Source organism: Aulonocara stuartgranti (assembly GCF_965226115.1).
Source record: "Aulonocara stuartgranti genome assembly, chromosome: 10".
NCBI classification, from domain to species: domain Eukaryota; kingdom Metazoa; phylum Chordata; class Actinopteri; order Cichliformes; family Cichlidae; genus Aulonocara; species Aulonocara stuartgranti.
Genome location: NC_138946.1, coordinates 6,482,148 through 6,495,693, shown reverse-complemented (window position 1 = coordinate 6,495,693; position 13,546 = coordinate 6,482,148). Strand labels below are relative to the sequence as shown.

The window sequence follows — 13,546 nt, the reverse complement described above, 5'->3', positions numbered from 1 at the left end:
TTCTCAAAAGGAGCCTCCCCTCTGTGATGGAGAGAGATATGCAAACACACACACACATACATGCACGCACAGACACGCACATATCTTCATGCTTTAGAAACTAACACAAAACAAGCCAACGAATGGACAATACAGTCACATGAAAGGAACTTTGTGGCCGTCTTGCCACTAGTCAGTATAAAATGTGGATGGGCTTTACAGATGCAGCCCACTGAGCTCAAAACTGCGACTAATTTGAGGCTTCATCAAGGAGCCGAGAAAACGCAGTCTGGTGAGACTGATCGACAGTATAGATCAGGCACCCTGTAGACGCTGGGAAGAGGAAAATGCACACACAACGACTGCAATCATTCACTTCAATAACATCACACATCCTTTCAGTTGGAGGAGAGCTGAAGAGGTGGAGAAGGAGGGGGAGCGGTATTCTTTGCAGCAGCAACAGTTGGCTGTCTGTCGACTGAGAGGCAAAGAGTTAGCATGCGCACATACGCCAGGCGACTGGAGATAGAAAGAGATGGACGGGGGAGCTGAGAGAAGAGAAAGGTGACAGATAAAGCCACAAAGCCACAAGGCTGGAGGGATGCCTGGCAACCGGTGGCAAAAATGGAGATGCAGTAATAAGAGAAAGGCAGAGAGAAAGAGCTGAAAGGGATATACACACACACACACACACACGTAGAAATGTTAGGAAACACCGTGGTAAACAGTGGCATGGAGACAAGTGGGGAAATCATCACTCACTGGAGTCATCTGAGTCGTATCCCTCCACATCAGGCTCCTCGTCCTTTTTGGTGGCCTGTAAGGAGGCGGAGGCTCCGGCAAGAGCCCGGTCTGGGTTATCCTCATTGGGGCGGTCACTCTCAGCAGCAGCAGTCGTGGAGGCAGAAGCTGAGGAGGTGGAGAGGGCAGAGCGGAGGGGCCCAACGTGGGGCAGAGTAGGGGGAAGGCCCCGTGGGTACCGGGGAAAGTAGTCAGAGATCTGCTTGATGGGCTGGATGGGGCCAGGGCACACGTCAATGGCCATGTGCTCCTGGATGCTGATGGTGGGTTTCTCGCCTTTGCGTTGTGTCATGCATGCGGTCCAGCCAGGAGCCAACTCCAAAAACCAAAAAACTGAGAAAATAATAAAAGAAAAAGAATATAAACAGACCCACCTCCCTGGTCCTACTCCGCTTACTTCTCTAGAAGAGGCAGGTGTTGTCTTGGGTGGGTGCTGATGAGTGGACAGGTCCAGGTGATCTGTGGATGGCACCACTCTGGTCTACATGGAGTTCAGTAGGCGGCTGTTTTGTCTTCCAGTGCTGTCCTCAGACCCAGACCATGCTGTCTGACAGCCTCACACACACTACTACCTACCCTCCCGCTCTCTCCTCTTCCTATACCCCCACACTCTGCCCACGTCTGCGCTGCCTATCAGAGAGAGAGAGCATAAGAGTGGTGTGTGTGTGTGAAAGAGAGAGAGGGACTGTGAGGGAGAGGGAAGGGATTAGAGAGGAAGGAGGGAGGGATCAGCTGATGTCACTGCCTAGCAACCAAGCAGTAAACAGGAACCGTCGGCCGAGGTGCTTAATTATGATATTAACCCCATCCATCTGTCAGTGGGAGGGACGATCCACAGCCATGCCAGACGCATGTGAATTTGTGTCTCCTTGAGCGCGTGGGCGTGCGTGCGTGTGTGTCTGTGCGTGTCACGTGCTGTGATAACCTGGACAATGAGGCATGAATTGACGCTTTGTGAATCCCTTCCAGGATGTTTTAGTGCTGAAAATCAGTCTCACTCGATTAATTCTCAACTGCAAACACCCAAATGAGAAAACTGATTTCACCTGTTTTCTAAAATTTCAGCGTACCACCAGACACTGATTTGGTTTTTCAGAGTGAGAAAACAATAAGAGTAGAGGGGCCGACCAAGGCGAGTTCTCCCCTCAGGCCCCAAAATATCTAAATGTGCTCCTGCTACTGCCATTGCATTCAGATTTTAATTCGTTGTTTAATTTGTTTCCATTACACTAATCAACACATATATCTTAATACCCTGCAATATTATACAAATATTGCAAGGCTGGTAAGATGGTAATGTTGTTACCTTACAATATAAAGCCCCTCAGGTGACTATCGCCGTGAACTGGTGCTATATGAACAGCCAAAGCAGTGAATTGGATTTGTTTTCACCAGCTTATTACAAACTTTAGATTATTGGCTGGGCTATAATAATAATAATAATAATAATAATAATAATAATAATAATAATAATAATGAACAACTAGCTATAAGCTATATAAGGTACCTCATTTTTCGTTAACCATTTTTACACATAAACAGTACTAAAAACTATGAAGGACTGTTTTTTAAGTAACAAAGCACTACAAGTATCAGAGGTTAAAGTGGACAGATGGAGCTACGTGAACTGAGTGCACCACATAACCACTGTGCCTCAGCTGCGGCAGCTGCAACAGTTATCCTGGTGGAAACCTGATCGTGTGTCATATTGCTTTATTTTAACTGCTACACATCATTCAGCTGCCCTCAGTTATGTCCTTCCTGTTAATTTCCATTACATGTGGAGTGCCCCAGGGTTCGATTTAAGGCCTGATCTTATTTTCATAAGCATGTTGTTGGGGCGGATGCGGCTCAGGTGATAGACTGAAACATTGTTGACTACAGTGTTCGACGGTTTGATCTCCAGATCCTTTAAGTGTTGACGCTGAATCCCAAGTTTCTCCAGATGCCACACAAACACCTTGTGTGGCAGCTGAGCTGGTAATTGTTTGTGTCTCTATGAGAAACATTAGAATTCGCTTTAGTTAAACGCAGCTATCCAAGTGCAGACTATTTCCCATTTATTGTTTCATTTGTGCAGGCCCACCTGTTTAAATGTGCATATACACCCATCCCCGAGTACAAATTATACACCCTGATGTTTTCACATGTTATTTAATTCCTTACCACCTGTTACACAATTATAGGTGGCGGTGGAAATATGTACACTCTCAGATCGCTTATATCATTACTGTGTATGGATCTGGCTGACACCGTGACCCGGTGATGTTGATGCCAGACTAGGTGAGACCCTTCCTGTCATAGCACATCAGTGTTTACAGAGAGCCACACATAGAGAAAGCATTAGCTACAGGATTTATGTGTAAGTAAGTCCAAGCAGTTGTGATGTTAAAAAAAAATCCCTTACGTGTATGTGAATCTCTATATCCAGGAGTGCAGTTCACAACATGTCAAAGCTGACTTTCACCCTCAGACACCCCAAGCATGAGCTCAATGCTTTGTCACATTACATAACAGAAAATCATTCTGGCTGCAGATTTACTCCAGCCTCTGCAGCTCAGCCTTCACCCATTCACAAACAAAACAAACATTCCTGCAGTGAACAGATGATGTAGCACCCTCTTGTGTCAGTCGTGAGTAACTAAATGTAGCTTTGGGGTTCAGAGGCCGGTCCTTTGCATTCGTTAACTGTATTAATTTCACATGATTATTTGACACAGGTGCTGCACATCAATTATTTGTTCAGTTCTACAGGAAAATGCCTCCTTTATGTGTCATCAACGATGCTCGACAACAATGCCTTCAAAGAGATTTCATTCCTCACCTCATTTTGCGCCGTCTGAACAGGTGTCCTCGATTATGTCCTTCCTCTAATAAAAAAGCAGAGTATCCCCGCAGGATATGTGCCAAAGATCTCCTCACTATCAGAACCAAAGCAGTTCAGATAAACAGTGATTATCAGCTCAAGAGGATTATCTTAGTTTAATTCAGCAAACAAGAATGTAAGATTTAAATAAAAGTCTAGGCTTTGGTCATAATTTGGTCATTTCCTATGGCGTTATTTTTGTGCCACTATTCTGAGCGCACGTAAAAAAAATTTGCAGGTGCAAGTGTTGCATTTTGAGGAGAAATTTATTTTGAGCGAAGAAAAGCTGAATTTGAGTGAACAAAATTCATTGCTGCGTGCAAAAAATGTATTTCAGTGTTTGCTATTATCCACACACACAATAGCAGCCCCTCTCGCTCAGTTTTTGCACTTGCGCTCGCTCGCAATGTGTCGCTCGCGCTCTCAACATTTCAGCCCGTGCGCGCTCAACTCGTTCTGTACACCGTTATATTTGTGCCACAAAACCAGCCAATCACAGACTTGGATGCAAAAAAAATCTGATTGGCTGTTTTCGTCTCCAACCAGCTCGAAATGACGAAATGCAATATCCCAGAATCCATTTCGTCCAAAACTCAAACGAGGCAGTGGCGGAGGAACACAGAGTGGCAAAGTTTGAAATATTACTCTTTGTGGGTCACAAAATAAACTTTTAAGATATTTTCATGCGAGAATGGTGCTGTGTAAACTTCTAATATCTGCTCGATTTATCAAGACATCACATATTTGCATAAGTGCTCTAACGTTTTTGGAGATGCCTGTTACCCACCAGCTGACCGAATACCTGGACTGGCCATTGGGCATTTACCCGGCATTTGCCCGGTGGGCCAATGGTGATTTTTCATTTTTATGTTAGTTTGTTTGTTTTTGTAATGGTATAAACAATGAAAGGTGGTGGATTAGCCAGCTGGTAATAATCAACTCTGGGCTGGACCAATTACAATACATCCGTATTGAGGGGAAAAGACTTCAGCGAGAATAAAAAAGACACAAAGCTGGAGTTATTCTGTCTTAGCTGCCTCTTCTCTCCTCATTCTCCCTCCCTCTCCTGTTGCTACTTCAATCATGAAACTGATCAATGATCAGCTGATCGTCTCTCTTGTTTGTTTATCTCCCACTTTGCGCCAGAAACAGGAAACCAGCGGATGTTGCGCTAAACAACAACAGCAGCACGTTCAAAATTGATCAGCTGTTGTTAGAATTTATTTAAAATTAATTTCTAGTATCAGCTGATGTTTGCTGGAGCCACAGCTGTAAAGCTGGAAACATGAAGGTGATACAAATCATACATATATACCAACAAGACAGTGTACATCACTGTCACAACAGCGTTTGTTTTCGTTCAAAGGCTTTATGGTTTTTCCAATAATACCTGGTGGTGTAGTCGGTGATTTTTTTGTCAGTTCAGCCTTATATATTATGTTTAACCCGAGTTCCCACCCGGTCAGCTGGTGGGTAACAGGCATCTCCGAAAACGTTGGAGCACTTATGCAAATATGTGATGTCTTGATAAATCGAGCAGATATTTGAAGTTCACACAGCTACATTCTAACATGAAAATATCTTAAAAGTTTATTTTGTGTCCCAGAAAGAGTAATATTTCAAACTCCGCCACTCTGTGTTCCTCCGCCACTGCCTCGTTTGAGCTTTGGACGAAATGGATTCTGGGATATTGCATTTCGTCCTTTCGAGCTGATTGGAGACAAAAACAGCCAATCAGATTTTTTTGCATCCAAGTCTGTGATTGGCTGGTTTTGTGGCACAAATATAACGGTGTACAGAAAGAGTTGAGCGTGCACGGGCAGAAATGTTGAGAGCGTGAGCGACACATTGCGAGCGCAAATACAAAAACTGAGCGAGAGGGGCTGCTATTGTGCGTGTGTATATGGATAATAGCAAACACGGATATACATTTTTTGCATGCAGCAATGAATTTTGTTCACTCAAATTCAGCTTTTCTTCGCTCAAAATAAATTTCTCCTCAAAATGCAACACTTGCACCTGCAAACCTTTTTTACGTGCGCTCAGAATAGTGGCACAAAAATAACGCCATAATTTCCCACAACAGATTTGCTATTTTCACTATTTTATCATCGTTACAAACAGATTGCATGTACCGTAATTGTCGGGCTATAAGCCGCTACTTTTTGCACAAGCTTTGAACCCTGCGGCTTTTAGTCAGGTGCGGCTTTTCTATAGATTGTCCATGATTTTTGTGATATCATAAGACGATTTGTTTTGTTTGTTCCGCTGTTGTACGGCACTACGTTGCCTGGCGGAAGGATCGGGGTTCAAGAGTGGTATGTTGGTCACATGTCCATCCGCCAGGCAACATAGTGCCGTACAAGTAGCGCGAAAAACAAACTTCAAAGTAGCGCTACGCATTCAGCGGGAGGCGTGGATGATGAGCGGCGATAAACTTGCGAAAAGCAAGTTGTGCTCAACTCTACCGGTGGATTCTGACAGCGTGGAAAAGTGTGAAAACATCAATGATCACCAACGGATTTCGAAGGGCTGGACTGCTGCATGATGAAGAGGAGGACACCGCCACGGCCCTTCAGAGGGTGTTCGACTCCGACACTGACAATGACAATGAGGATTATCTTTGGTTTTGAAAGTGACAACGAAGGAAAGAAGCTGAGAGTGGATGACGAAGCCATCCTGAGCCTGTTCGTATCCGACACTGGAGAAGAGGACTTTGGTGGTTTTAGTGCGCAGGAAGATGGTGGTGAATGACTGACTTTTCTTCTTGTTAAAGCCGTGTCACTGCACCTGAGCCTAAAAGGTAGTCTGAATCTATTTTTCTGGTGTGCTGTAGGTTACTGTTATGTACTACATTTGTTACTCATTTATGAAGCACAGCACATGTGCAAATATGTACCCATAACTTGATTTTCAAAATATTAATAAAAGGGGTGTGTCTCCAAACAGCCATCTCTTTCCTGACAATTCGCTTTGTGCATATTCTCTTACATATGATAAGTCAATATTGAAACACCTGCGGCTTTTGGTCAGGTGCGGCTAATGTATGTACAAAACAGGATTTTCCCCTGATTTTAGCTTGTGCGGCTAATATTCAGGTGCGCTTTGTAGTCCGGGAAATACGGTAATTGCCAACTTTAACATATTCGACTGTAAACTGACAGCGAACTGATTCAGTCTTATTGCTGTTCTTGATTCACCAAAGTCACACAAGTGGTTGCAGACTCGGTCCCCTCTTCGAGCCGACCAAACGTAAGGAGATTTTAAGTACGCTAGTAATTGCTAGTAATTTTTGGTTATGCCACAGGCTCCAACCACTGTTTTCCCCTGCAGCATCACCTTGATACCCTTTAAGCAGTCATTTAAACCTTACTCAGTGTTTTACATTTCATTATGAAGTCCCGTGGTGCTTTGAAATAACCGTTTGCTCAGCTCCTGATATTGAATAGCACGAAGCATTAATGAGTGGCAGCATCCAAGGAGAGCTTTAGAATTTAAATTGAAGGCACTCGCTGGCATCCAGCAGACACCGTAAATATCACTAAATTATGAAGCAGTTCATTGATACTCTGAGAGATTGGCTGGTGTACACAGTGGAGACAGGCATTTCTCTCAGGAGACAAAAACCAACCTGAAGCAGAGTCAGTATTGGATTTCCATTCATTAGGTTGCCAGAAACACAACTCCAATAAAGGCTAATGTTTTTCTAAAAGTTGCTTATAGCTAATGAATTCAACACAGTTATTTAGAAAGTGATATGTCACAAGTTATTTCTGCTGCCTCCAAATTTCCACCTTAAAGAGCAGACAAGTGAATTATTATTATTATATCATTTATTTATGAGTGACTTATGTATGTATGTATGTATATATATGTATATATTGTACTATTCTTAGTTAGTGTATTGTCTGTCTTGTCTTAATGTTGGTTTAAAATGGAGCACTGTAACAAAAAATAATTTCCCCCAGGGATCAATAAAGTATTCTGATTCTGATTTACTTTTCTACAACTTGTTTAAAAGCACCATTTAAATATGAAAGACGTTTTTCTAGCATCAATCAATGCCGGCACTCACAGCCACTCCAGCATGCGGGGTCGATAACTCAAAAGAGGTCCGCTAGAGCATTCGGAGTAAAGGAATGTAATTTAACTTGGTGGCTCTCTTGAGACAAGTAGAAAAGGCAGCTAGGAGCATCACAGTCGGGCGCTGCTGAATGGGTTAACCGAGAGTTCACTGATTAGCGACTGGCTCCTGTGGGAAAGACAGAAAATGTGAGTGGGACGCATGAAGATGAAGTCAAAATATTTTGGAAAAGAGCATCCACTAGAGCTGACACCACTTTCACCCAGAATCTGAGCACATGATCAAAGCGGAGATGCATGGCGCTAACAGCTGATGTGGACAGTCTCTGGTACCTGTCCTGGAATAGCGTCAGTGCCTGCAGCTTTATGAGGGCCTCGTTTAACGAACTATCACTGAGCAGTAGGTCATCTGGTGTTAGAGTAAGTCTGATGCAGGGGAGGTGTTTGAGTCCTCAAAGAGCATCAGGAAGAAATCAGGTCCCTTTAAGTGATGACGTGATGAATCCTGCTTCCGGGCCCAAACTACCCTGCGTTTAATAAGGCTTTTGTGTTTTTAACATGTTTTAATGCTTTGTATCTTGTTCTATTTAATCTCAAAGAGCCCCTAAAAACAGTCAGTGATCACTGTCGGCCTCTCTCAGTTTTAATTACCGCTATTCATTTTAAAGCTCAGTTTTTAAAACCTTACATGTAACTACAGCCCAGCTCATGCAGCAGTATATTAATGACTAACCTCGTATTGTGGATGGATTATCTCAGTTGTTCTCCTGACTGAAGTTTGGTCTGTTTACAGCATCCTGCCATGCGATTATATTTGTCCCTAACCATCAGGAACCCTCACATTAAATTTTATCGAGTGGAAAAATCCTCCATCCTCCAGCTTCACTGTGTTTATGTTATGCTAACATAGCTGTGTCGCTAGCGATCACGTAACGCATCATTATATACCAGCTAGCCCAACTTCAGTAACCCTACAAACGTCACTGCTGTTTAGTTTCCTGTCTTCATTTATGTTGGAAGTGACAGCAGAGCTGTACGTCTTCATTTGTTTCAGAAATCTCTCAGTCAGAACATGCTATATTATATTTAGATGGAAGCTAGCAAGCTAACGCCATGCTAACTTCAAACTCTGTTAAATTTAATAAGTTCTGTTTTCATGGATGCCTGGATGTTAAACTTAATTTTTACACCTGGAAGATAAAAACTGTCTAAATTCTTTCAACTCTCAGTGATGCTGCAGTGAATGTTTGACTTTGGGACCTGTGCCTTTCCATAAATCCCTTTAGTTGTTGTGGGAGAAGTGTCTCTTAATCTTCTGGGTCTTTGTGGCTTTTGCCCATCTCAAGCCTGCTCGTAGCATCAGTGGACCTAGATGCAGCATCCCTGTCTGTCAGCGAACCTCTGCATTCAGCCAGGGTTTCTGGTTCAACAGATACAGTCTCAGTGGTGGTCTGCTGTTCCCTTTAGATAATCTGCCTCCATCTCACCCTTCTACTAGCATCCACCTCCTTCCCACCACTCTGCATTTCCTCCTTCACAAAATCCATGAATCTTCTCTGTGGTCGTCCTCTTTTCCTCCGGCCTGGAAGTTCCACCTTCATGTCCATCATATCCACCATCCCTCCTCTGCACATATCCAAACCCTCTCAGCCTTGCTTCTCTAACTTTGTCTCCAAAATGCTCAACCTGAGCTGTCCCACTGATGTGCTTATGTCTAATACCGTCCATCCTGGTCACTCCCAATGAAAAACTTAACATCTTCAACTCTGCCACCTCCAACTTGGCTTCATTGCTTTTTATCAGTGCTATCATCTCCAACCCAAACATCATAGCAGGTCACTACCATCTTGCAAACCTTCCCTTTCACTCTTGCTGCTCTCCTTCTTCACCTCTTGCTTTCCCAGTCTGTTGCTTGGGATAACAATGATAGCTACTCTAAACATAATACAAGCCTTATCGTATAAATAGCATCCTTTTTAGTGTGTGGATAGTATTCTTTCCCCGTCTTCTGAGTAAAAATCAGTACATTATATTTTACAAGCAACTGAGTTATAAAAGCGCTATACAAATACAGGCCATTTACCATTTACCATCTGAGTTCATTACAAAGTTGAAGCCATGGACGTATTACTTTATATTTCATTCAGTTCTCCGTGATTCATGCTGTTTGCTTTGTTACAAATGCCAGAAACATATTTATGATTTTAAATTATTGTTTGAAATAAATAGAAGCCATTATAATTCGATTACAAGAGATATTAAAAATGTAACACTACTACTCTAATATTTGTGACATCAACCTCTAAAGACAGTAAAATGTCATCATCTAAAACAAGCTGGCTGTCCAATCCTGTCAAAGTCTGAAACGACAGCTGCAAAACCCTGGATGTCTCTTCTTTGCTGTCGGTCTCTGTCTTCTAACATTTTCTTCTGGGAAACTTAACATGAACTAAGTTACTGTAAATCTCTGCATATCTCTGTATGTGCTCGTTAGCTTTGTGTCACATTGCAGCCGAGAAAAACCGTTAACCCTCAGGCTGATGATTTAAGTGTTGTAGGACACATAAACACACAGTTGGCTTCATTTCAGTACCTTTACCATCTGAGTGAAAGATCCAACAATGTAAACATGACTATTTGGATATATAATCTACAACTTCTTAGTAAGCAAACATAGTCCAATTTACACAACAGATGAAATCCAGAGATGGGCAGTAACGCGTTACTGTAATCCGATTACTTTTTTCAAGTAACGAGTAAAGTAAGGGATTACTATTGCAAAAACGGTAATTAGATTACCGTTACTTTCCCGTATGAACGCTGCGTTACTGCGTTACTAAAACCGTGATTTTCTTGCGAGAGTGTCTCATGACAGTGACGTAAGCGAGTGTGACGTTTGTGACAACAGCTGTGTGCAGATCAACAATGGATCACATCGAGTACGGGAGAGAGTATGCGTGCAGCGTTTAAAGCGTGGAAGTACTGACCTTACTTTGAGTTTGATTCCATAAAAAGTGACAAAAACATTAGCGTCTGTTGTGCGTGGGAAGAAAACTTCTTTTTACAGCGAAAAAAACCCCTAAACTTCCAAGCAAGCACCGAGTGCGCTACGACGTAATGGGAAACTCACAGAGAAACTCGCGGATTCTTCCACTGACCGCTGCGGCACACCTGCACCAGGGTAAACCTCCGCCTACCCCACTCCTGCTTTACAGGTGAAAATAGAGCAAAAGGACCGCTAGTCTTTGACTTTATTTATTTTCTGCTGTGTTTTACTTGCATCTATTTGAAAGACTGAGTGTAAACACACAAAAAAAATATTTTATGTGCTGGAATGTGCAGAAAATAGGTTTAAATATTAAACAAATTTCTTCCAGCCAGAAAATGTTGCATATAATTAAATTTTTGCTTGATGCATAAAGTTAAAAGATTAAAACTAATAAAACAAGTTTTAAAAAGGGACTTTTCCATTTGATTACATTTTGTATGATGGATTATGTAGAAAAAGTAGAATTGGGCTGAAAGATCTATCGCTTTACCACCTATTCAGGTTGTAAATCGTGTTTTTAAAAAGTAACTAAGTAATTAATTACTTTTGAAAATAAGTAATCAGTAAAGTAACAGGATTACTTTTTGGGGAAGTAATCAGTAATTAGTTACTGATTACTTTTTTCAAGTAACTTGACCAACACTGATGAAATCAGATGACAAGCAAGAACTAAAAAGCGATGCTTACCTACAATGTAAAAAATGTGTTTTCCTTCCCGTTAGTGCATACGAGGTGAAAATCAGGTGAGCAATGTTTTCCTACATTTTTCAACTGGACGACGGCCATATGAAAAATGCAGTGCACACAATGGATGGCCTGCCATTGGTGCCATTTCCATTTAAATATTTTGGTTACTTGTTACTGAGACTAATGGCAGCTCAAAAAGGCAGAGCTGAGAGGGAGATAAAGCCTTCAGTCCTTTTTTACACACACACTGGACTTTCTGGACTTTGGTTTTGCACAACACTGGTCACTATATTCTTCATTTCCGGTTAATACTTGTACAGCTGCTGTTATTGTGTATATATTTATTTATATTTAGATTTCTTCATACATTCTTATATAGTTCTATATTGTGTATTGTGTATTTTGTTGTACAGTTATTTTATTTTCAACTTTAATTTATATATTTATCTTTATCTTATTCTTCCCAGTTAAATTTACCCTTCATTCTAATTTGTGTTGTACAGTTATTTCATTTTTAACCTTAATTTATATTTTATTCCTTCCTAGTTAAATTTACCCTTTTTAATTTTTCATATTTATTTCCTTTCTTATTCATAGCCTTTTCCTTTTTTGTTTTCTTTAGGTCACGAGCAGTTGTCCAAGCATTTCACTACATATCGTACTGTGTATGACTGTGTACGTGACAAATAAAAATTTGAATTTGAATTTGAATTTAAAATTAGGGGCGCTTTCTGCAGTGACTCACCTTTAAGGAAAACCCCCGCATCATAAATGTTCCTGAGGTCCAAACTGGACTTTTTCTCATGGCCTGAGGGTCAGAACAGCCATAACATAAAAACAAGGAATGAATCAACAGAATTCAGGCATCACACCCTCTCTCTCTATCAGCGCAGCAGCCAATGTCTGCCTGCCTCTCTAAACATAATAGATGCCTGACAAAATGGATTGTCACAAGGAAAGGTGGAGGAGAGAGGCAGAGAATAAGATGGAGCTAAGTGCTAAAAGATAAGTGCCAGTCAGGGAGCAGGTCAGTAAAAAGCACAAGGTAAAACATGCACATGCACACACACAAAGTTATTTCTTTAAGCTTTTGCCACAGATACAGAGCTGTCTTTACATGAGCTAATTCTGTTGTTCTTGTCTGGTCGGTGCATCTGTTTATGTAATGATTGGTGGATCCCATAGCTTAATAGGCTTAATATGTCTTAATTTGTCATCCAAATAACGTTCAAACTGTTGAAAAGTGTGGTCAAAATCAGAGTTAAAGATATTATGTTAATAACACTTATGCTGTATTTTTGGGACCATAAGGCGCACTGGATTATAAGGCACATTAAGCGAAACAAAGCAGTCAGATAAGTCAAACTTTACTCAACTCATTCTTCTTGCTTCCTCCACTTCTGTACCATTGATTCATTAATGTTGAATTCTCTGGCAGCTGCTCTATCCCCATGTTGTTGCAGTATATTAATGACTAACCTCGTATTGTGGATGGATTATCTCAGTTGTTCTCCTGACTGAAGTTTGGTCTGTTTACAGCATCCTGCCATGCGATTGCATTTGTCCCTAACCACCAGAAACCCTAGCGTTAACTTTTATTGAGTGGAAAAAAGTTAGCATTCATCCTCCAGCTTCACTGTGTTTATGTTATGCTAACATAGCTGTGTTGCTAGCGACATAGCGCATCATTATATACCAGCTGTCCAACTTCAGTAACCCTACAAACGTCACTGCTGTTTAGTTTTCTGTTTTCATTTATGTTTGAAGTGATAGCAGAGCTGTACGTTTTAATTTTTTCAGAAATCTCTCAGTCAGAACATGCTATATCATGTTTAGGCGGAAACTAGCGAGCTAACTTCCTGCTAACTTCTAACTCTGTTAAATTTAATAAATTCTGTTTTCATGGATGCCTGGATGTTAAACTTAATTGTTACACCTGGTAAACACTGATTATTTTATTAAAGATGAAAGTTTTTAACTCTCAGTGATGCTGCAGTGTTCGTTTGACTTTGGAACCTGAAACGGACGGCGTTTTGGACCCAGATTACTCCAGGAGGATCCTGACTACGGTAGCCGTAATG

The 13,546-nt window shown here is 41.5% G+C and overlaps 1 protein-coding gene across 6 annotated transcripts in view; it reads right to left on the bottom strand.

Moving 5' to 3' along the window:
• doc2b (double C2-like domains, beta) overlaps nt 1–13,072 on the bottom strand; it is a 194,680-nt gene extending 181,608 nt beyond the window's left edge. For 2 of the 6 annotated variants that reach the window (XM_082550111.1, XM_082550112.1), the window contains exons 1-2: nt 12,842–13,072; nt 742–1,113 (exon numbers count right to left, since the gene is read on the bottom strand). In XM_082550111.1, the coding sequence (XP_082406237.1) occupies nt 742–1,113; nt 12,842–12,845 (376 nt within the window). In that variant the 5' untranslated portion in view covers nt 12,846–13,072. Of the gene's footprint in view, nt 1–741; nt 1,114–1,356; nt 1,411–3,604; nt 3,702–5,781; nt 7,631–8,462; nt 8,517–12,210; nt 12,274–12,841 lie in introns of those variants that run through there. The other 4 variants (XM_082550113.1, XM_082550116.1, XM_082550115.1 and 1 more) reach the window with 4 other exon arrangements.
• Nucleotides 13,073–13,546: the final 474 nt, after the last annotated feature.